Source organism: Brachypodium distachyon, chromosome 4 (assembly GCF_000005505.3).
Source record: "Brachypodium distachyon strain Bd21 chromosome 4, Brachypodium_distachyon_v3.0, whole genome shotgun sequence".
NCBI lineage: Eukaryota > Viridiplantae > Streptophyta > Magnoliopsida > Poales > Poaceae > Brachypodium > Brachypodium distachyon.
Genome location: NC_016134.3, coordinates 869,870 through 894,213, shown reverse-complemented (window position 1 = coordinate 894,213; position 24,344 = coordinate 869,870). Strand labels below are relative to the sequence as shown.

The 24,344-nt window shown below is 43.4% G+C and overlaps 3 protein-coding genes across 8 annotated transcripts; all 3 read right to left on the bottom strand.

Annotated features, from left to right (window-relative positions):
• Positions 1 to 647: 647 nt before the first annotated feature.
• Positions 648 to 4,842, bottom strand: LOC100833622 (nuclear transcription factor Y subunit A-2). 4 transcript variants are annotated; one of them, XM_010238699.3, is made up of 6 exons: positions 4,693 to 4,842; positions 3,731 to 4,110; positions 2,610 to 2,710; positions 2,366 to 2,434; positions 1,713 to 1,856; positions 648 to 1,569 (listed from the first exon to the last, which is right to left on the bottom strand). In XM_010238699.3, exons 2-6 carry the CDS (start codon positions 4,026 to 4,028, stop codon positions 1,174 to 1,176), a joined length of 1,008 nt encoding a protein of 335 aa, XP_010237001.1. In that variant the 5' UTR covers positions 4,029 to 4,110; positions 4,693 to 4,842; the 3' UTR covers positions 648 to 1,173. The 4 variants fall into 4 exon arrangements, with proteins under 4 accessions (XP_010237001.1, XP_003577268.1, XP_024310184.1 ...); XM_003577220.4 differs by having other exon boundaries at positions 4,466 to 4,796; XM_024454416.1 differs by having other exon boundaries at positions 3,731 to 4,796.
• A 4,587-nt stretch (positions 4,843 to 9,429) lies between these two features.
• LOC100831890 lies at positions 9,430 to 11,928 on the bottom strand. The gene is made up of 2 exons (XM_003577215.4): positions 10,272 to 11,928; positions 9,430 to 9,884 (listed from the first exon to the last, which is right to left on the bottom strand). The coding sequence occupies exon 1, from the start codon at positions 11,398 to 11,400 to the stop codon at positions 10,315 to 10,317; it is 1,086 nt and encodes a 361-aa protein (XP_003577263.1). The 5' UTR covers positions 11,401 to 11,928; the 3' UTR covers positions 9,430 to 9,884; positions 10,272 to 10,314.
• A 6,778-nt stretch (positions 11,929 to 18,706) lies between these two features.
• LOC100834544 (protein IQ-DOMAIN 1) lies at positions 18,707 to 24,293 on the bottom strand. 3 transcript variants are annotated; one of them, XM_024455017.1, is made up of 8 exons: positions 24,115 to 24,292; positions 23,055 to 23,176; positions 21,682 to 21,918; positions 20,899 to 21,126; positions 20,448 to 20,561; positions 19,531 to 20,032; positions 19,186 to 19,370; positions 18,707 to 19,012 (listed from the first exon to the last, which is right to left on the bottom strand). In XM_024455017.1, the coding sequence occupies exons 2-7, from the start codon at positions 23,136 to 23,138 to the stop codon at positions 19,225 to 19,227; spliced, it is 1,311 nt and encodes a 436-aa protein (XP_024310785.1). In that variant the 5' UTR covers positions 23,139 to 23,176; positions 24,115 to 24,292; the 3' UTR covers positions 18,707 to 19,012; positions 19,186 to 19,224. The 3 variants fall into 3 exon arrangements, with proteins under 3 accessions (XP_024310785.1, XP_010236999.1, XP_003577271.1); XM_010238697.3 differs by having other exon boundaries at positions 18,716 to 19,367; positions 24,115 to 24,293; XM_003577223.4 differs by having other exon boundaries at positions 18,716 to 19,370; positions 24,115 to 24,291.
• Between the last annotated feature and the right edge of the window lie 51 nt (positions 24,294 to 24,344).

Sequence of the window (24,344 nt, the reverse complement as noted above, 5' to 3'; positions counted from 1 at the left end):
TAAAGTTGTATTCTCCTTCCACGACGACCAAGATGGGCGCTTGATTGATTCGAAACAAAGTAATGCACTCCTTTGGCGAATTATATCGTCGTTTTCTCAGTACTGTAGCAATCGTATGGGTATCATGCTAGTCCAATGAAGCGAAGCGCCCGATCGGAATGCGGACGCAGTTCGGGAGTACATTGCGGGCAAGGGATTGAACAAGGCAAGGGGTGTGCACTTTGAAGATGCAGTTTCTAGCATAATGTTTTTCTACTGTTTTCTAGTCAAGTAAACCATAATAACATCTTGCAAATTTGAAAACTTCAGAATGCTTGCATTTTCAAGGAAGCCATTCCGGTTGTCGCTCGGTGGACTTGTGGCGGGCCGCTGTTGCGCGCCCACTTGATCGCCTCCTCCTACCTCTCACGCCCACCAGACTTTGGACCGGTCTCTCTCCTTGTATAGTTGTTTTCAGTTTATTTTTATTTTTCTTTCCTTTCCTTTTTTTTTCTTTTTGACCCCATTTGGGTCGTTTTGTTGTTGCCTTGTTTGTACTTACGCTTCTTAATGAAAATGACACGCCACTCGGCATGTTTGAGAAAAATAACACCTTGCAAATTGGCATTTCCAAATTTCAGGCTTGGTTTCCCAAAAAGGTAAAACACTTCTCAAACCACAGCACAAAGTGTCCATACATTACTTAACTCAAATTTCTGACAACAGAGTACAACAAACCCAGGTCTACTACACAAGCTTGGAGCACACTTGTACAATACATCATCAGATCACAAACAAAACAAAATCAAGTCCCAGTACTTAACAGACTCCAAATACTCCACTGATACTCCAATTCCACAACCATTCCAACTAGTGTGAAGTTTCATATATTTATTCAGACATGAACTTAAACCTGCTACCACCAAACAGTTCAGATAAAGGTAGCAAGTTGTACCAACTTGGATGATAATTTTTATGGCAAAGGGGTGTTCCACTCATGACAGGATCCGAGAAAGAAACGAAGTTTCAAGGACAGGTAGGCGATGAGCGAAAGCACTACAGTGCCATGAGCCAAGAATGAATTGCCCACGGACAGCCAGTTAACGGTAGGGACGATCCCTGAACCGGAGCTGGACAAATGCGGCAGACTGTTGCCGGTTCTTGCCATCTCGGCTGTCCGTTACCCTCCTCCAGTCATGCTCTGAGGAGGTCGCAGCAGCCATCAGAGGCTGCTGCCCACCTGAAGGGGTTACCAGCCCCATGCTCACCGTCCATGATGCTCGGCAGCGGGGTGAAGAAGTGTGTCCGGAGCTGCTCAAAACCGTTGTAGTGTTCCACATCTTCATGCTCGTACAGGCTTGTCACCTCCGAGCCGGACAGGCTAGAGATGCTGCTCCGATTGCCCTGTTCAGAGTGCTGGATCTCTGAACTGGGGGATGCAGCTAGGCGCATAAGCGGATTGCTGTCCAACGTCTTGTCCCCTTCACCAGCATCTTTTCCGTTGATATCTTTCTTTGTGTTAAGGAAGCGTCCACCAGAGCCTCTTGCACGACGCATTGCATGGAGATGGCGCGACTCGTGAAGATATGGCTGCAATACCAAACACACTCATATGAATGCGGAAAGAGAGAGAAACATATTGTACGCCGCAGTGAAATAATCAAATAAAGATTATCCACCACCGGCAAAAATTGCCATGGCAATCAGTTGATAGTTGAGAAGGTGAGGCATACCTTTCTGGCTTTGACCAGCCTATTCTCCTTTTCTGCCTTGGCACGGGCACGACGGCGACGAAGGATAGCTTCATACTGCTTTGCATTCACATAAATCGGTGCATCAGCTGGCATATTCAGTGGTATAAGCATACGCCCATTAGGCTGCATTACACAAATAGAAATGGAGGAACATATTAGCTAATCATTACATTATTTGGACAGAAATTGTATGCAAGCAGAAAAATTCAACATCAAACAAATGCAATCCAAACACAGCAACATTTTTTGGCAGCAACCGAAGAAAAAAAAGCACAACTAAATTACTATTCACAATGCTCTGTTACTAGTCACTTTGTACTCTTTCATGGCATTCTGTACTAGCAGTCCTATTCTTGTTTATTGCGTAAATTTTATAGATCATACCACACTAACCGAATGGAAAGCACAGTTGAAAAGTTTGAGCACACACTTCATGTTCACAAATCACGCCATATACGACCTGAACTTGAAATCTAAACAATTTCAGAAAACATGCAAAAATTGAAAAGAATCACTGGACACAATTGTTGAAACCGTGGAATTCAAGTGAACGTCGGTTTTGCGCTAGGTTGGCCACAGTGCAACCAGTCAGAGAAACTGTGAATATGACTCGTTCTAAACTAACCACATACCGTTGATCTCATTCCATAATGAGAAAGTATGCCGTGCTGCTGGTCAGTGTAAGGATAATTGGAGGAAAGCTGAAAATATCAGAAGTCACTGATCAATCATACATATTGATATACTCTACGCGAAGGAAATTCAGAAAGGCAATATTAATTGTAAGGTAGGCAAACTCCTAAGTGCACTACTAATTTAATCACAGATAGATAATAGTTTTCCATGCTGATAAACAAAAGAGTGGAAAAGGCTTACCACAGTTTGGCCAAGGCCTAACTCAAAACGGTCATTATATTCTGAGAATGGTGACTGCAGAGCGATTGTGGTAGAATGTTCAGAACCTTTTCCTCCTCTACCTGAAGCCAAATGCCCCAAAGCAATTATAAGTCTTTCTAGTCTCATCGATGCTATTACATGGCGATATATTTCAGAACATGTGCTAACAATGTACCCATGACATGTTGACTTGTAAAGTTTGATTTTACATAGCAATTATCAAATATGCGTATTCAGAGGACAAAAAAATAACATAGGAAATTGTCAACATTTCTCTAGCATATGTCTAAAGACTAGTTACGCACATATGGGGTATCTATCTCTTGCCAGGAATGGTATAATTGGGCAGTATGATGTTTCTGTATCAACGTGTGTATGATCTACGAAGTAGGTACACACAAACTGACAAAACTTATGCTACATCTCAGAAGGAAGCGCTGAATTTAAATGAGCTCAAGGCTTATAAGTCGGAAGGTTACTGGACTCCACCGATAGCTACTATGTGTAGTTGTCCATTGTATACCATGTTTGTCACTATTTCCTTCTCCCGACAGTTTCTAGCCTTTGCAAAATATCCGAGATATCACACGATATTGACCCCTGCTGTAGCACTTAATGGAATTGTCTATGGTCTAACATTTGAGTCAAAGCAGTAAAAAAAAATCTGATGATTACATGCTCTAAATGACTTCTATGAATAATAATGTGGGCATCAAAGAGATCCATGCACAGAAGAATCCCACCGTGCCTAATTTGGCATGGTGCAACATTCTTTTCTCAGTTCTCAGAACACATAAAGATTCAGTCTCCTTACATTTTCTTGCAATGGCCCTATAACATGAGATAAGCATCCTACTATTTGGGTTTACACTACATACCAAAAAACTTATGTAAGCTCCTCTAAAAAAATGCCCCTTTTATATCTATAAATGCTAAAACAGAGCAATATTTGTAGTACTAAAACTTTAATTACTGAGAGATGTCACATCACTCTCTACTCTTATCTAGTACTAACATGCACAGATTAAGTCAAGTCCAGTCAAGTCCATGTTCTTGCAAATAACCAACAAGCATGCATATCAATGGCAGAGCAGACTCACCATGAGCCATGGAGAACTTGAGACCTTCAGAGACGCCCCTCTCAGTCATCGTCTGCTGCTGCGGCGGCGGGGCATCTAGCAGAGACTGGGCTCTTGGCACAACCTGGAACTGGCCGTCCCGGCAAGCGCCCTCCGGGGACATGAACATGGCCGGCGACCTCACCTGGCCCGCCGGCTCTCCGTACAGCAGCTGGGGCGGCGCCCACCATGGCGGCAGCGGGGCTCCACCGGCGGCCTGGCTCGCGGCGGCGGCGGCGAGCTGGCTCCCAAATCCCTCGTAGTTCTTGAAGCTCATCATTGCGCAACCACCACAACTGCTGCGCTTCCTCTCTCCGATGCTCTCAATCTAGGATGGATGTGATTAAGAACCTAACAACCCGCTGCAATCAAAAGCACCCAAAAACAAGTAGATGGATTGAACATCGAATCAGGTAGCATCACATTGGAATTCTGAAGAGAATTTTTTTTTTGCAAGTGCAGATAGTTGCTAAAGAGGGGTAGAAAAGCCTTCAGCAACAAAATGTAAAATCAAATCGATGGGGATAATGCAGGGCGAGAGGAAGGAGAAAGGTCAGGGGAACTAAACACGAATCAAGAACTGAAAGACCGCAAACTTTCCCAAGCAACTAAACACAAAAAAGAAACAGATTTTTTTTCCCTTAGGATCAAAACCCCAGAACCAAATGAACAACAGAACAAGCCTGGGGGAATGCAAGAAGATTGATTCGATGATACCCGAAATCCAGGAGGATTTCTCCGAGTCCAGCTGCAGAGTGGGGGACTGACCGACTCGCAAGCCAAAAAATTGACACAGCCCGCCCGCCCGCCCGTGAATGTGCAGCGAGAATCTCTTTCTCAGCAAGAAAGCAACCAAGGCGAAAGGATCCAAGACATGGACATGCATGCAGCAGAGACAGGATGGGGAGGAGGGGTAGAGGAGCAAGAAACCAAAGACCACTCACATTCGAGTTCCAGGAGCAGCAGATGACAGCAAGAAGATGAGATGAGAGGGAGAGAGAGGACAAGACGGGACGGGAGAGGTGCGCTTAAATGGGCTGTACAGAAACCAAGAAAAGCTTTCCTCTTTCCCCAGCTTCAGCCAGAAGAGAGATAAATAAATCCTGACTGGTTTCACACTTTACTCTCACTCTTCTTCTACCACAGTGTTAAGTAAACTGCAAAGCTCAATTATTTTTGCTCTCAATAACAAAGTTCAATTTTTTTCTGCCCAAATGGGCAGCCATGGTGAGCTTTCATCTCCCACTTCTGAAATTATTAGGTTAAGTGCTCGTTGCAAGTGGTGATTAAAGTACAGTAATCATGCTGTCAAAAGTAGTAGGACGAGGTTTATCTTTTTATTTACAGAAAACAGGGATTATATTATTAGTAGAAATAAAGTACTGGGGTGGAGCTACTAAGATGAGTAAGATCTGCAGGACTGGCAAGTGAGTGATTACTATAAATCGGTGACATGAACAGGAACGGGAGCTGTAGCAACTATCACTAGCCATCAGTTGGTTTCCAAACAATCCACTAGTGGCAATCATGCATGCTCTAGGAATGGGAATTATGCAAGGGCCTGTGTCTGTGTGCCTCCATCACCAGGATTTTTGTCCCCTCCAGTGCCCTTCTTTTTTCTTATAACAAATTTAAGTGTTCATTTTGCTAAGTCATAAGTATTTGTTTCCAATCTTTTTATAAAAGGATTGGCTACAAGAACAAGTTATTCCACAAAGGAGTAAAAATCATTTACGGCCAACTTATTCGGTCATTGCACTTCGGAAACCTCGAAATATGGTGCTTACTTAAATTTGTTTTATGAGGTTCATCTACAGTTATTAGACCGTCAAACATACATATGTTGCTGACGTAATCTTTTTTAACCAAAGTTGACCATCAAGGAGGGTCCCGTGGGTATTCCTGAGGTTACACCGTGGACATTTTTATTTTGCAAAGTTTACAAAATACTAAAAATTCCTAGGGTGGATTCCGCCCTAGGAATCCTTGTTTTTTCTTTCAAAAGAAAAACTTGAAATAGCCCTGCATGGGCCTGGTGGTCCGTCCTTTGTCACATTGTAAATCAAATTCGATAGGCGATTGACATATGCCAAATGTCCAAGTTAGTAAAATATGCATCCAATGACCGTAGATAAACCCACATAACAAGCTTAAGTCTCGTATTTTGAGGTTTTCAAAGTGCAATGACTAGGTTCCATGCAAGCGAATTTTGCACTCCACACCTTTCAAAAAAAATGAATTTTGCACTCCACAAAGTGGAGTCACTAAAATTCAAATTATGCTATCAATAGATTTGACTCTAGGTACGTGGCTGCAGGTAGTTCTCTTCACCCCAAAAAAATGTCATAAATTTGGCCTCCCAACCCCTAACTTCTCAGAAATCAATACACCATTATTCTCTGTCTTTCTTCTCCACATTCTCTCCTGCTCCCTTCTTCCAAAATTTACAGCAGCAGTACCAATCAAACAAAGGGTAAACTATATCAATTCATATCAACAATGTCTTACGAGTAGTTATTTATATGAAAACTTTTAGTGCTTAGTGAGTCGGACGGCGCCATGGAGTTTGGTGCAAAGCTGAGTCTTTTACACCATTTACGATCCACTTCGTGAGCTAACCAGATGAGCAATCAAGCATAACGGTGTTGTAAAGCTCAGAAAAAGGAATTAAAAGACTACTAATGAGGGGTCATTTTACAGCAGGAGGGTTATTAGTGTTCTAGTAGTGTTGGAGTCCACATCACTTTGAGCTGGCTGCAATCTGAGTTAAGATCAAGTTGATACAAAATATACCTAGCCTCTGTGACAACATAACGCCAAGAGCTAGTCGAGACATCGAAAATGCACACGCATTACGACGTTTAGTCAGTTCAACACGTGATCACAACTATTTCAGGTATCCTGCCTTCTGGAGCCCCTAAAGATCAAGACATTCAGTGCCCCAAATAGGTAAAATATCCGGGAGCTAGCGCTATCCACAAACTTAACTTCAATTCCAAGGCATACAAAAACAAAAGCTAGTGTGTAAAAGGCATTTCATCAGTGGAGAAGCAACAAGATTTTGGTACTGTACCTGACATCTTTGCTACAGAATCTAGTTCCTGATAGCCTTTCTTGGGAGTACCATATATGTACTGTATGGCAAATAAGATATGCTGATACCCAATGATCTATTGACAAGTAGCTAAGCTGATCCTTCTCCGAAGATGCAAGTTGGGAGAAATAGTTGGATTTTTTTTTCAGTATTCTAGCTTGTAACTACCACTAATCTCTGCAGATTACATTCTTAATGGAGGGCTATGCATGGTTCTGCGCTCAAAAGTTGTTGGAAGGCCATTAGCTTATTTTGAATGCATCAAGATTAACTTATTTTGAGTCTGGGAAAGGGGAGGTCTACCGAAGCAGAAGTGCCCATTGGAATGGTTTGAAGGTTGATGACATGGACATTTTACCGACAACGCTTACATACAACCTGTTGGAGATGCCCTGAATGTAAAACTGTAACTGTTTAATTCCTAGGAAAATAAACAGCCAAACCAGCAATTTGCTTCTGGAAAACTGGATTCGTTGCTGTGATATTACTAGGATTAATTTGTTCTTGTCTATGCCGTCACAGCTCAAAACTGTGGACCCTGAAGCTGATGTCGTTAGTAATGGTGGCTTCAGTTCAGTGTTTGGTGCACTGGCAGCCACTCTTCCTTGTGCCCTTCTGCTGCCTTTGCCATGTACCATGCACCATCATCTTACTCTTATCTACCTTTTTTTTAACACACTCTTTTGCTGCTTTCCATTGCCTTTTTTTTTCACTAATTGTTACTGGACTGCTCACATGGCACTGAAATGCTAATCATTTAACCCTATACTATTGCAACGTTTTTTCTTCTTCCAAAAACACTATACTATATTACTATGGCACTGAAATAAAGCTGGATAGGGCTCAGGTTCAGAACTGTGAAAATTAAGTGGTTGCATCTTTATGCTCTCGCCTATAACTTCAGGTTCATGTTCAGTAAATTACAAATAAAAACCCCAAATTCGGAATAAATAAAAACTTCAGGTTAAGGTAGTACTGAGTGCAGCTTCTTTTTACTATCTTTGAACTGAATTTGACATATGAGTATATTTATAAATGAACTATATAAATCCAAGTTCTTTTCCCTGTAACAAGAAAGAGAAGACCATCTTTTGGAGTTCTAAATGGGCCGTGTTCTCTCAATGTGGGCCCTATATAACCTGTTGTGCTTGAATGTGGATTTCTGGGCCCGTTGGAACGCCAGGGTGATTTCCAAAGTTGAATTTGTTGTCTCATATTTTTTCAGAGATATTCTAAAAAAAGTTTTTTTCAGAGAAGTTTGCAATCTCAGGAACTACTATAAAATTAACCAATAAAAACCCAACAAATATCAAATTTCATCAGTTCCAGAAACTGAAATTTGGATTTGATACAGTTGAAAAGATATCGTCCTATAACCCAAAGGTCTTTACAAGGTTGGAGACAGAGATGAGATACAGAAAAACACTATCATTCCTATTACTAGTTTCACTTTATTGCAAAACAAGTCTAAGCCCGTAATTCAGGGCAATTTCCCCGTAAACTCACCATCGTCTACTTAAATTATCTCATGTCAAATTAAGGCGGCCCCTAGGTGGGGATGTCCTTTCCCTTAAACTGTAGATCAAATCAATTCATGGGAAGGACCTCATCAAACAAGGTGTGAAACTAAAGCACCAAGAAAAATTAGAGCATGTTCAGCTCAGCTTTAGAGCACACCAAGCAGCAACCACCAACCACACACCTTTTTTCATGTCTTGTGCCAAAGGGCGGTGTGAAAAAATCTTCAACGAAATGTCAATTTCTCACATTTATTTTCTGAGAGGTCAGTTGTGAAACAATCATCTCAACTACCATTTCTCTACCATCCATTTAGCATTCCAATAATACCCAAGAGAAAAATAAATAAATAAAAGGTAGCATTTCATTTTAGAGTTGCGCATTTGTATGTCTGAATCAGAACTTTCAGCCCAGCAGCAGACCGGGTCTTGATGTTTGCATCTATAGTTAGGTTGCTGTTAGAATGTTGCAGTATGTTGCTGCATCACACATCAGTCTAGGAGCATCTGTACGGTACTAGTTCAACATAAAAGAAATCTGCATCATCTATGGTCCCTGCTATCATCACCAGGGCTGCTTTCATGAATTTTAATACACAAAATCTTCTCCCAAGGAGAAAGTAGCTGACTTTGTGGTTGCTGTGTGAGGCTAATTAATTTAGAATATAGAATATGGTAGTATGTAGCATCTGTCCCAGTGTCTCTTTCCATGCACCCACCTCCCTACCAAGAAACAACCAAAAGGACAGGAAACCAAAAGAGAAAAAGGGAACAAGTAGAGGAAAACATGGAAAAAAGTGTAGAAAGATCATCTTACCTGGCCTAAATCTATAGGACAGGATAGTGACCACTCTTAACACTGGCTGCTTCCATTCCACACATATAGACACACCTCACAGAAGTATCCAAATTTTGTACATAGGAGTTGTTACTGTATCCATCAAACATAATAGCGTCATCTTTACTGTGATGGGTTGTTTAATCCTGTTTGGATAGCTACTTTTTGACTATCTGTTAGCAGTTTAGTAGGGCAGAATTGCAGTCTTGCTGTTCAGAATTGGAGCAGTATATGCTAAGGCAGGTGCAGTTGCCACCTAAAGCCAGAATATATATGACTTCAGTTCAAAGCCAAGAATATAGTGGTGCCATGATACAGATGATACATTTAGAGAAAGAGTGTGTGATATTGACAACATGATAACATATACTACAAACCATCACTGCATGTATCGACAGGTTGCCTCCATTCTAATACATAGGATGATCATTCGTGCTAACTACGACCTATTACGTGCCAACAACTTCTCCATCGGACCAAATTGGGAAGAAAAAAAGAAACCAAGAAACACAACAATACTCACATAGAGGCAGTTGGGGCCCTTCGCCACCGACACTACATCACTTTCTGACCAGCAGCATCTCTTTGACAACAGCCACTGATGGAACAAGGCAAAGTTTGCTGTTCTCTGAAGAAACTACAAAGGGATGGATGGATCAGCTTATGCTTGTTCATCTCATCACAATCCTGCAAGGGAAATAAAGAATTGATGTGAGATTATTTTCACCAACTGGACCAAAGGATGCCATCAGGACCAGTAAATATGTGCATTTTTTTGTCAGTGCATGATCTTGCTCATAGTTATTGAAGGGATGTGATTGCCTTCTTAGTTGACATGTTTGCAATTGCATATTTGTAATTAGGTAAGTGTGTCCTACTGACTGTGTAGGTGCGGTAGTAACATAGTCAGTGCTAATACTATCTGAACAGATATCAAACACAATGAAATGTAAAGTGTCTACTAAGTAGGATTAAATTGTTGTTTTGCTCTTGTTTGCAATGCAACCTAATGAGACTGGGCACGACTAAAATTTCCAAGGAAAATAATAATCATCAAGGGGATCTGTTGATTACCTCATCCTGTTCAGCTCTGCAAACACAAACTCCGGTCCGGCACCTAGTCACGCAGGATGACAGAGTCAGCGATCTCCATCAGCGGCCCAAGGCACTCGGGCGCAAATTTTCGCGCAAACATGTGCGAGTAGGTCCCATTGGACTTCCTGAGCTCTCCGATGAGCTCCCCAGATACCTCCTCCGGCTGGTATGTGTGCGGGTGGCCATCGACGGCGTCTGTCCAGTTGACTCTGGTCAGGGTATATTTGGTGCATCCATCAGGGTCCTGCATGTCGAGCAGCGTCGGGAAGTAGTGCTCCTCCGGGTAGCAGGAGTCCTTCTCCTTCACCAAGCACGGCACCTTGAACTTATTCCACAGCCTCCTGTCCCTGACCACCATGACGGCATGCCGCCTTGCGAGCACGAAGAACTGCGATCCGACGCGGAAAGCGTCAAACGGCACCTCCGGGAGCATGACGTTGTCGCCGCGGGCGTAGTACCGGTCGTGCAGCGTCGGCTCGCTGTCAAGGATCTCGATAAAGCTGCGATGGCGGCGGCGGTGCCCGGCACCGGCATTGTTGTTGTCGGAGAGCAGCGTGCGGTAGAGCGTGGGGAACGGGTGGAGCGGGACGCAGGACTGGGAGAGCAAGGCGAAGAAGTGGTTGGCCGGATCGTCGAGGAGCGCGGTGGCGAGGAGGCGGCGGGCAGCGGAGATGAGCGTGGCGGAGGCGCGCGCCGTGGCCTTGCCGCCGGAGATGAAGCGGCCGCGGAAGGAAGGCGTCGGGGGCGAGGCGAGCACGGCGGAGGGGTCGGCGTGGACGTAGAGGTTGAGGAGGCCATGGTGCCCCGCGAAGAACTTCTCCCAGAGCGGGGCGAAGACGAGGTCGGAGTTGGTGAGGAAGAGGAAGGCCACCTTGGGCTGCGGCCGCCCGCGGACGACGAAGCCGCCGGCTCCGCCGGCGCCGGAGCCGGAGGAGGAGAGGAGCACGGCGCGGCGGAACAGCGCGAGGTCGTCGGACTCGTCGGCGTCCGGGATGGCCGGGAGCGTCCTGGGCAGCAGCAGCCGCGGCGCCAGGAGCACCACAGCCGGGATGGACAGCAGAAGCAGGAGCGAGGACAGCACGTACGGCGAGGTGTACGGCGGCGCCATCTCCGGCGACCACAACAAATTCAACAGAATCAGACGAAGAGATTGAAGAAGAAAATCCTGGATCTTTGCGCCCGGGAACAAGAATCAGACGAAGAGATTGCCGCACGAACTCAGCTGGATCAAGAGCAGGGAAAAAACAAAACCCACGAATAGGGTTCTCCAACTTCTCCCCCGGGACACCGGATCTCGGGCAACAAGAACTCCAGGATCAAGCGCGCGCGCGAAACCAAAGATAAGAAGAACCAACTGACCGCCGCAGGTAAAGAAGAACAGAGCGCGAGAAGAACTGAGCCGGGCTCTCTTGCGGCGGCGCGAGTGGAGGCCCGGGCGCTGCCGCTGCTTCCTGGATCGGATCTGGCGATTCTGGCGGGGAAATTTTTGGAGGGAGAATAGGTAGCTGGATGGGGATGAGCCCGGAGGTTGGGGAAAGAGGAGTGAGTGAGGTGTTGTGCTCAGCTGCTTTTGTGGGACTCTCTGCTCTGCTCTGCTCTCAAGAACCCCACTGTCCTGCTCTACTCTACTCTAAGCTAATGCCACGGTTTAAATACTAAACACGGATTCTTTAACGACGTGCAATTGAAAACTCCACACGAGTTAAGAATTCAGAGTCAAATAAATTCTGGCAAATTCAAGGTTTTTAAATTGCCCCGGGTATTTATTCTATTATGGACCGGTGTGGACTGAAGAACGAATATGAGCTCTGGAAAATGATTTGTGATTGGGCTATGCATGATAGGAATAACATGATAGGAATAATCTTTCTGACAGGCAAGAGAACGAGATGGCTCGGTTCGGCTCGACCGGTTAGAACTCGTTAAGATACCGAGCTATGTCGGCTCGGCTCGGCTTGATAAGAGAACAAGTTCAAAAATCAAATTTGGCCCGAGTCATATAAGCCATAACTCAGATCACAAAAATGGTTGCGAAATCGAATATTCATATGGATTATAAATCTGATATGACTTCTCCGTGGGGCGCTGGTCGAGCTAGCTCGAGTAGGTGGATGGAAGGGGCAGCTCACTGGCGGAGCCACCGCCCGGCCACCTCTGGCAGCTGCTCGGGCTCGGCAAAAAAAACACCGCTAATTAGTGTAGTTATTTGAAGGCTTAATACTCATTCCATCCCATATTAAGTGACTTTCTATTACATGTATCTAGACGCTTTTGACGCATATATACATCCATATCAAAACAAATATGAGTCACTTAATATGGGACGGAGGGAATAGATGTTTTTCTTAAGCCAATTGCTGATTTATAAAGGTTTTGCCCGGGCTGCAGAAGTAAGCTGGCTCCGCCACCGGGGCAGCTCCATGAGGTGGGGTGCATGGTGAATGATAATGTGACGGATTAAAACGAGTAAGTGGGTCTCTATAACAAGTACAAATTCAAACTCGGCTTAAATACACCGTTTAGACTTTGAGTTCAAATCGAGTAACAAGTTTTTTTTTAATACGAAAGTGTAAGGGAGAGCTCTACAATATAATAGAAATCTAAATTCGCATCCGTTGAGGATTTGAACTCAGATATTAAGATTGCCCACCCACTCCCCAACCAAGTGAAAACTCCACATGGCAAATTAGAGGTTTTTAAATAGCCCCCGGGTTTTATTCTATTATGGACCGGTGTGGACTGAAAACGAATATGAGCAACTCGTATGAAAATTGATTTACAATTGGACTGTATAGGATGGGGATAATCGTGCCGAGGGGCAAGGGAACGAGTTGGCTCGGTTCGATAAGATAACAAGTTCAAAAATTAAATTTGGCCCGAGTCTTGTAAGTCACAACTCGAATCACTGACTTACTAAAATCGTTGTGAAATTGAATCTCCATGGGGTGCGTTGGTTGAGCTATAGCTCCATGGAAGGGGGCAGCTCCGTGAAGTGGGTGAAAGGGCATTTCGATCTCTAATAAGTTTTGGTGTTAATGACAACATAACTTGTGGACTAATCGTGCGCCAAGTGTTTTCAGATTTTATAACTAGTGTTGTGACACGACTCATCGCCCTCAAAAAGAAAAAAAGCGTATAAGGATTTACAGCCTTTTATTTTATCGAGTCGTAGGAAAATCCGTACTATAAAGAGAGAGTCCATTTGGAAAAGATTTGGGTGAATCAACTTCACGTACACAAATCTACTAGATTGCACCCACATAAAGCCTAAACCCAGTTTTGAGTTGAGAGTTGCTTTAATTCTGCTAAGTCTGCCAGACAATTTCAGTTTTAGCCGGTACTACCTCCTAATTAAGAGGAGGTTCCAGTGGGCAGAACTTCTGCCCAGGTACTAGTCAGGTACTGTAACGCCACTGGAATCCAACTGCGTATAGTGGTAGGAGGCCGGTAGCAGGGCAGAGGTTCTACCCCCTAGAACTTCTGGTCTGCCTCCTCCCAGGTACTGGTCTAACTGAAATTGGTCGTAACAGTTAGATTTCGAGGCTACTTAAAGGGCTTCGTCCCCAACGGGTTTCTAGACCAAGCACAGCCAAGAAAAGCTCCTCTCTCACCCCAAGAACACAAGAGCTTCATTTCCCTTGACCTCCCTCCCTAGTTCCCCCCCTTTGATTCATCTTTTGAGGATTGGAGGAGAAGATCAAGATCTAGGGTTTTATCAAGTCAAAAAGTTGATTCTCCTTATTTCCTTTGTGGATTTTGTTACTCTTGAAATTTCGGGATCCCTAACCGGAAGGTGTCTCCTCAAGGCCACTAATCTCGTGAGGTGGTGCTTGTGGATTCGGGAAGGAGCCTCCAATTAAGTTGTGGAGACGTGCCCTTCTCCTCGGATTGGGAGCTTCCAATTAAGTTGTGGAGAGAACACCGGTCAAGTTTGTAAGGGTTGGCGTTCGCCCTCAAGTAAGCCACTAGTGGAACTCACCTTACCTTTGTGGTGTTGTGAGAGCTCGTCCCACCTTTGTGGTGTGGTGAGTTGGAGAATAGAGTGAGTCTTTGTGGCGCATCTACCTTTATGGTATAGCACTCCTCCAAACGGAGACGTACATCGACCCCAATAGGTGGAACTCCGGTGAAATCTTTGTCTTTCTGTGTGGTATCATTGTTGCCCCTTTACTTACTTGCAAAGCTTAATTGTTTATCTTGTGCTTCGGCTATCAAGCAACTTTCAATTGATTATCTATTGCTTGTGTTAGTGCTTCGACTATTGCATCATACTAGGGGTGTTCATCATTTAGACGTTTTAGTGAACCCATGTATTGATGCTTGTATCCCTAAAAGTGAAAAGAAAAGGTAAAATTTGTTAGTCGCCTATTCACCACCTCTAGTCGACCATACCGATCTTTCCGTGGGGTGTTAATAGTGCGATGGATTAAAACGAGCAAAGGGATCTCTATATTATTGAGTTCAAATTCAAACTCAACTGGTTAGGCTATGAATTCAAATCAGTAACAAGTTACTCGTTTTGAGTTTCGAGTTTTAAATTCTAGCCCTATGCCATTCACCTGGTAAAAGATGAGAAGGGTGAGGATTACAAACCAACATAAAAGTAAATCTACATCTAGTTTTCACGCAAGTCAAAATTCTTTTTTCTCGCGGCCTTGAGCTTTTGGGTAGTTGAGTAAATATCGTAAAACCATCGTTTTATTAGTTTGTATAGCATTTACTCTCCACTTATGTAAACTAGCAGAAGTGCCCATACGTTGCTACGAATTGACAAAGCACAAACTATTTTATTTTTCTGTGTAGCAAGCCCGTCCATGGATACCCGACCCAGGCATGTATGCATGTGGTATACCCGATAGTTCGCCCGATTATTGAATGTAAACATAATATTATTATTATCGAAACCATACAAGCCTTGTTTTCTTTCCTGGTTTCCATTATCTACTCTTTCAAATTGCATCTCCCTACTCTCTCCCTACCTATCTACCCATTTGTCAGTTTCGGCCTTTGTAAAAGAAAATTTGTGTCGAGAGAATAATTTAACAGTGTTTTGCTTTATCTACACCATCAGGGGTGTACAAACTCATGCCACACAGAAAAAATTGTTAAAAAGATTTATATGTATATTTAAGTACAGTATATATTGTATAAAGAAGACAAAATAGATACTCCCTTCGATCCAAAATTTTTATCGGAGAGAGGACTGATTTTGAATGTTATTACATATTTTTTTACAGCATGATGTGCATGTTTCTTAGCAAAGATAATCAAGAGTGGTGATCCTGGTTTTATGTGTTATAAATTTTATACCATGATTGTTTCGTAAAAAAAATTATACCATTATTCAAATATAAATTCAGCACTGTATTTTTTATTGTACGTAATTTACATACCAGTATTAATCCAATTGTTGATGAAAACGAAGGTGGCAGTAATAATTAACGGGCGAGACGAGACAACGAGGACGAGAGAGTAGGAGAGGCCACGCAGTAGTAGTCAGGGCTCACGTCACAGTCAGATCTGGCGGTCTGGTTGGTCGGGAACTGACTGATTGACTCACTGGCACGTGGGCCCGTGCACTTTGTCGGCAAGCTCCCGGAGCTCACCATGTGGCTGAGCATTGTTCTTATCTTATTGCTGCATTTTTTTTCCACGAGCAAAAAAAAGACAGTATTATCCGTATAGCGTACATACAAGTGTACGGTACGAGCAGCCCAAAGACTAATAATCGGTGGACACTTGTCTGAGTGTAAATCCTTTGGGACTTTGTATACCACATTTTTGTTGTTTACTCCATTTTTTTAAGGCAGGAAGGCGATGACGTGTCAAATCCACGGCTCTGCACCTTTTCTTCTCACCTTGAGATAAAAAATAATTCTCACAGCACACAGTCCTTTTCTACACTGAGCAAGTGATGAGCATGCAGTGCACCCCGTGATAACCAGTACAGTAAGCACGCACTGCTGTCCAAAAAAATTGTACACGCTGCTGACGTGGCATTCAGATCACACGTGGCTTTCAATGGTCGACACACGTGGCACCCGGAGTATATACTACTGTAGTACGTGTGAGCAGGTGAAAAGGCTTTGTGATGCAGCCAATGGAGCAGGCACGTCACAGCTTATCTGATCAGACCAACCCCATAAAAATTATTTATTTCCTTCTTCCATCCCTCTCTATTCCCATCCATTCATTCATTCATTCGTCCAGTCAACGGTCAACACCCCATTCCAGAGTCCAAACACACATTGGCATTGATGGATTCTGTTTTGCCAGTGGTAGGTGCTGTCCAGGAAAAAGGGAGTAGCCAACCGGCAAGGGTAAAAACGTAAAAGAAAAACGTCAGTCTCATCATGTCTCCTTCGCCGGTCGCCGGACTACTCAGAGCAGGCCTGACTCAGAGAAAAGTTCCGACGGCAGCGGCGTGGGCTGGAACGGCAGCGCAGGCGCGCACTGGGTGGCCGATGGCGGCGACGGCGGGTCAAACTGGAAGGCCGGCGGAAGCGCGCTGGAAGTTGGGCGGCGGATTTGCGCGGGGACGCCGGCGACGGCGGCCCAGGCTGGAAGGCCGGCGTAGGCGTGCTTGGAGGCTGGCGACGGCTTTGGCTTGGGAGGCCGCCGGCGGCAGCGCGGGATGCGAGGCAAGCGGCAGCGGCTTGGCGCTGGGAGGCCAGCGGTTGCCTGAATCAGGAGAGAAAGAGAGAGGGGAACAGAATTCTGATTTTTTTTTATTTCTATAACTAATGTGAAAATTCGAAAACGCCCTTCTCTCTGATACTCCGTTTGGTCTTAGTGGAGTTTTGGGTACCGTCTAGTTTACATGATACTCCCGGGTGTAGTTACTGCCTCCCGTGTAGTGTTTCTAACGGGGCTCCATTAGGTTGTTTGCCTGCCGTATCGGATCTAAAAATCAGGAATAGCTTCCATGCTGGCAACCCGATCCATAATTAATTACCATCTATCTTATTTCTTAATTGCGTTGAGATCTTTTAGGCGTCCATATTCTGCCTGCTGATTTCCACCGAGCGACGTCAACGCCGGCCACCGGTTCCCTGGCCGCCGTTTACCAACGCGGCCATGTCGTGTCGTGCGGCGCCGATACGTGCCGCAGTCTGCAGATCCTCGAGGAAATAATCGATCCCAGACCGACCTTCCTGTTGCATGGATCGATTGCAGACTGATCGACGGGTATTTCTAATTAATCTTGTTGTTGTGTTAATGGATTGGAAGATTTGGATGCTTTATTGTCTTTCTCTGTCAAGCTGCAATTCAAGATGCTATCGCTGTATGAAGGATCCATGAGATATCTGAGCAGACTAGAGAATAGCGATTACTAGTACTATACGTAGCTAGTGGTTGCATGCATGGCTGCTGTTGTGTTGGGGCAATGCATCTTTTCTTCTTCTTCTTCTTCTTCTTCTGTAAATAGCCCAATCGATCCTTCTCTATTTGCTATACTGATCGATCCTCTTATAAAAATGATCTATTATTATTGAACTGCTGATGCTGAGATACTATTTTTCTTGCATACACTTCATACTGTATACAGCATGCTACCTTGAAAAATGGAATATATACACATACTATATTCACCTTTTAAAAATAGAACATATACCACATACTACATTCTGTCATGTAAAAATAGAATATACTACATACTATATTCTACCTTCTAAAAATAGAATATATATATATACTGCATACTTCATACTACATACTCCATTCTATGTTCTACATACTCCATTCTATATTCTACATTCTCCATACACTATCATCATATACTACCAGAAACAACCACCGCGTAGCACAATCAAGGCTTCTAGGAATTTCATGGTTACGTACAAGCATATATACTACCACTATGAAAAAGCATATATATATATATATAGTGCCAAGAGAAGAATAAGAACAAAAAAAAGGAGGGCGAATTTGGTTTGTGTGATTTGACTTTTAAATGTGTGTTGGGGTCCACCTGTCTGATAAACAACGACAAGGAAGTGAATAGCCACAAATGTTGGATGATGCTACCTCAGAATATTATGAGTATGTCCAGACTGATTTTTCAGCCCCATGAATACTATACTTGGCATAAATCAAGTCAAGAATATTACTCTCCTAGACGTTGACCTTCCAACGACCAGGAGAAAGAAAAGAAAAAAAAAGTAGGTTCGATGTCACTTTATTGCTTGCATCATAAACTTCACTAAAAATAAATAAATGGATAGCTTTGATTGCCAAATTAACATGTTATTATCCTAAGCATTTCCAAGCAAGGTGGTGGCTTTCAGTTGTCAGTTGAGCCCAAATTAAAGAGAACCTGCAAAGGAGGCTGCTTTGGTGCTGCATGATTGCACCTGGAGATCCATCATATAATCCCACTTTGCAAAAGGCATCACTTTCATCATACACAATGCTCAAGCATGTAACACATTGCGCTTATACAATTTCTTGAGAAGAATCTGGGGGAACTTTCCATGAAAGCAGAGAGCAAATTACATATATGTGGAGATACCCATACTTCCATAGTACCAAACCACCATTGATCTTTTCGGGGAAAAAAACCACCATTGATCTTTTCGAAAACAAAACACCATTGATGCTGAAGAGCATGTCATGATGAAATAGCAAAGCATGGTTTTCTTATACTGAAGAATGTACAAGAATGTACACAGCTCTTGCGCATACAAGCACTTGCCTCTTCAGTTGTTTGGGTGGAGTAGCTGGAAGATAACACACAGAACGGTAGATAACAGAACCGTGAGAAAATGTTATAACAAGATGGTAATATCACACGACCTGAGCATGAAACATGGCAGAAATCTAGATGCGGGATTTATTGCTTGGTTTATATACACAGATTCAACAACACACATGACAAAGGGCATTGCCATACCAAGAAAAGTCTGAGAATGAAATGGGAGTGACTGGATTCTCAGGCCTGTGCCTGGACTCGCTTCACGGTCGTGCTAGCAGGGTTTGGTCGCTGTTTGGATGCTCCTTTCGCAGTGTTCTTGGAACTGATGGACCTCTGACTGCTGTTGACTGGGCCTTTTCCTATTCCCCGGCCAGCAGTTGCTGCTGCACACATGTAATCAGTATGACTTTAATACTTTGTTCAAATGCATACAAACTATTAATGAATTAACTTGTGACAGATACAGTTCAGAGTGGCTTAATTTTCTCTATATGAGTGGTCAGTACAGGGGAGTTAACTGGCAAAATAATGTAGATCATTTACCATTGTTCGGAAGGGATAGTCGCTTCTTGATTGGTGCATTAACTTGTGCAGGCCTTTCTTTCGGATTGCTTGTGGAACGGGAAACCAGATTTGAAGGTTCAGAGTTGACTTCCTCAGAGGTCTGATCCAATGGCTTCGGTTTTAGCTTGGATGATCCCAAAGAAGTAGTGGGTAGCACAGTCGCAGATTGCCCTGATGAAGAGCCACTTACATCAGAATGTGACTTCTTGTGTGTTGCACCTTTCTTCTGGCTTGAACCACTGGAGTGAATGCTCGAAACAGGGACTTTTCCTTTCGGTCTGATTACATTGTTGGCCTCATTTTCCTCAGCCTGCTTGTCGTCACCAATTGGGATACTCTCTTTGGCATTACTGTCGAGTAACCTGTTCTCCCACGGGCGTGCAGCCATCCACCTCTCTAGCCAGTTCCGCCCCCATTGGTTTTCATCCTCCTCAAGCCCCTGGACAGTTGCTGCTTTCTGTTTCCTGGAACCTGCTTGCCGCTGCGAAAAGAACTATATGAATTAGCACATCTTGCATTGCCAACTTAGTATTACACCATTTGTTCGTCTGCTTCACTGAAAAAACATATGGACGTCACCACTCACTAGACCAAGCCAGCCCCTGGACCAAAAGTAGAAATAAAATTTGCGATTGTGCACAACAACCTAATCCCTTTCTCAAGCCAGAGAGAGCAAGCAATACGTATTCGAGGGGGGGAAAAGCCAGATAATCAGTGATTCAGTATTGATTACAAGTTCTCCGCATGAACCTTCCAACAACACACAAAATAATTAAGCAGTAAAAGAACCCTGCACACCATTACCCACCCTCAAAACTAATTTTACCATAAAGGAAAAGCATCAAGGCTTCTAACACTGTCCACATATTTATGGCAGAGTCATCACCCGAAGTTACCTGATGTGTCAAAGCATATGCCATTGCTCTTTCCCGCTTAGCGGCAGCTTCTTGCCTCTTCAATGCTTTAGCTTTCATTTCTTCCACTGAGCCAATGCCGTCACACCAGCGTTCCTGCATGTCATTTTTATGTAAACATGGAAATAAACATATCAGGTGTTACTCATGTTTCAAGCCCAGCTGCTAGACATTTCGTAATCTCTGCAATTAATGAGCACATTCTGGACTAAATGCGCAAAAATCTGATTCTCTTTTTTTCCATGGGGTAAAAACTTAAATCTCAACATAAGTACTCCCTCCGTTCCATAAAGATTGGCACGGATTTGAACTAGCCCTCCGTTCCATAAAGATTGGCACGGATTTGAATTAGCTCTAGTTCAAATCCGTGCCAATCTTTATGGAGCGGAGGGAGTATATAACAATCATATTTTGAAAATAGCCTATATCATACCTCAATTTCTCGAGCATGATCGTCGTGAAGATTTTGTTCAGGAGCCTTATTCTGGGTCACTTGATTTTCTAAAGAAACACGGACTTGTCTTGCTCTGACACGAGCTTGAGCCTTTACCAGTGCTTCCATACACTGAAGTGTTTCTGCTGCTTGCTTCCGTACAGCATGACCCCTAACGAGAGCCTGGAGCCTAACTAATCCCTTTAATGCCCGTAATGCCCGCCTAGCCTGGTAGAGCAAGCCAAAAAATTGAAGTGCTCTAAATCACATAACATCAAAGAATGCCTGAGAAGTGAGGAACAATAACAAAATTGTCCTTTCCAAGTTATTGCTTTTCTACTTATTTATTTCCCAAAAAGGTATTGCTTATTTTGCAACTCTTCACCTGGGTGTATATCTGACTGGATTAGCCCTAAAACATAAATTATGAGTTAATTGGGTAGGTGTTTAGCACTTAGGCCTGAATCGTAAAACAACCACAAAATATAATTTCTTATTCTAGCCTTAGGCGCCTTTCAATGTTTTGAAGGGCGGGAGCATAGTCATCTCTTCTTGGCCAGGAGCTGGGTTTGCATGAATTCATTACCATTTGTCATTCATGTCATTCAATATCAAACTAACATTAACACTACCACGATTTGTGACAGTTCCCTTGTTGGACAAGTTACGGGAATAAAGAAAAAGCGCTGAGTTGGATCATTAGACTTTTCCAATGCAATATTTATATGTTTCTTTTTCCTAATTATCAGTAACAAAATGGTAACCATTGATAGAATATAATACCAAGAATGATCGAAAGGCTGACTGAATAACTGTTGCAGCCTGATGCTCCTCTGTATCTAGTTCAGAGTGAGAATCTTGAAGATGCATGCTGGGTGAGGAGTTGGTATGTAATATTGGCTGTGTATTGATGTCACTAGCCAATGGTTCAGTTTGCCCTGTGAGTTCTGCGATAGCAAGGGCGCCCTCAGTATCCATGGAATGCTTCCGTTTGTGTAGCAACTGATCAGAAGAGCACCTCTACAATAACCACAAAGCATTAGTCTTAAAGCAATATTGCCACAATTGAAGATAATATTTAACAGAGAAATGTGTGGAAGTAGCAAACCAAAATTTAAGGACGATGGCGACAAAGTATAATGATACAGTTCTGTTGATTAGGATCTGAAGCGTAGATAATGCATTTCACCTCACTGGCCACACTATCAACCTCAGCATACGATACCATACAAGCGGCAGATTGTATTTGATACTCTGCTGTTCTTGTACAATTCGTACATCAATAGCTAAATAAAACGGTAACCTTGCAAACTATTTCATTTTGCAGTAAATTTGACAGGAAGACTTGCCTCGAACTTTATTAGAAAGCAAGAAATATCAGTGACAGTAAACTGAGGTTAACAATTCATGTGCTAACAAATAAGAGACACAATGTAGAATATTTCAAATTATATGTGGAACTGGTTAGTTGGTCAACAACTTAGTTCTAGCATTTGCTAAATTTTCCTGTGTGTGAACTGTGAAGACGACAGAAGCATGATGATTCTTGACAGTATAACAACTAGCAACACAAGGACTTAAGCAACGTCTATGCACAGAAAGATAAAGACCAAAGGACTCATTGACACTTCAGAGTTCTGACAGTGGAACAGAGTAGTGGAGGTACAACCCTTAAAAGGACTTCGGATGATAAAGACATGACAATAATAACGGAACTGTCTGGCTTCCAGTGAGTTTTAGTAAGTCATATATTTCTTCATCACTCTTGAAGATTCCTCGAGTTTGGACAGGACGAGACAAGATCCAAATGGATGTTATTTACGCTCATGAAAGGACAAGTGCGGAACCACATAAGCAAAGTATTACATGCTAAAAAACCATTCACTATCACAATACCCAACCATAGTGAATACCCTTTTTATGAGAATGCTGGCTTACTAGGTCGTCGCTTTGCTTTTAGTCCTTTTTGCTGTGTTTTGGTAGGAGTTGATTACCTCCGTATGATTGTAAGATGTTAGGATAAGGTGCTCGTAAGTATTTGTTACCAGCAGGTTCCCTGCTAGTGCATCGAACTCGCTTTTCTTCTCTCTACTTCCTTGCAAGACTGGTTATTTCCGTTTTAAGCAAATAAAAAGGGGAAAGCAAATTGTGATTACCTCTTTGCTGCTTTCGGCATTTTCAGTCTTTCCATGCTTTTTGATCCCAACAAGTGATTTAATCCACTTTGATGAAATACCCATGCTGGCCCCTTTCCCCTTCTAGATCAGTCAGCTAACACCTGCACATCATTAGCATCATTGTCAAATGAAGTATGAAGTCGAGCAATGCAGCAACAGTTATGGAGAAAATGCATCACCGGTACGACTTGTTTGAGAGCTATTGTTTTAAGAGAAAGTTGTTTGAGCTATTTAAGGCAGAACTGCCATTAAAAACATCACTAAGAAAGAACATAAGGAAGTAACTACACCGACTTATCAAACCGACTGACTAGTACAGCTAAACTACCTAACAACTTGATATGCCACCCAGCGAGCAAAGAGGGGCATCAAGTAATGCAAATGCACATATTGACGCCATTTGCTCCAAAACTGCACGACATTTTGCACTGAACATAACAACAGGTGAAGTGAAGCAATGATTATCTGACTGACAAGGACAGCTTCGCTAACACTCCATACAAATTCTTGCAAGAGATCGGTGACTTTTTTTGGTAAACATGCACACCGATTAGGTCTAAAACTCCACGGCTCACATTAATCAGCAGCTAAACTCCAGATGTTTTAACCGGGTCAATACCTAACTTCCAAGAAAACAAAATGCGGTAGAAACAGGGTAAGAAAAAAGGTCCAACCTTGAGAACTCCAGACTCGCAGAATGTGAGCAAAATCCTAATAAGATAACCACTAACAGGGCGAATGCGAATTCTACAGAGACCAATCCAATCCAAACCCACGCAAAAAGTTCCCCCAAAATGGGGGGCCCAAAATCATGGAACGACGCAGCCTGGAGACGAATCGTGCTGGCTGCCAAGCGGTTGCTCTTCCCAGAACCAAACTAAACTGGCTCCCAAGAACTGCAGCGCCGCCCAGCTCGGGAAACCGAATCAGCTAGCTCCTCAAACTCACGCGGGACTGGACCTAGAGCAGAAACCAACCAACCGCCGGTTCCCCGGAATGGGAGTGAGGGAGAGGGAGGGATGGGGATGAACTGCTTCACCTGGGCAGGCGCGGGGAGGCCGGAATCGCCGCCTCGATCTCCTGTCCGCTGGCTTGGGCTCGGATTTCTGCTGAGCTCGAGCTTCTGCTCTCTGATTTTTTTTTTCTTCTCGGCCCCGAGTTCTTCAGTGCTGTTGTGGGGGGGCAGATTTCTATTCGCTTCTGGGGAATTTCTTTTTGGGGAAGAAAACAAAAGAGAGCTGTTGCTGTTGGGGGCACTTGGCAGCTGCA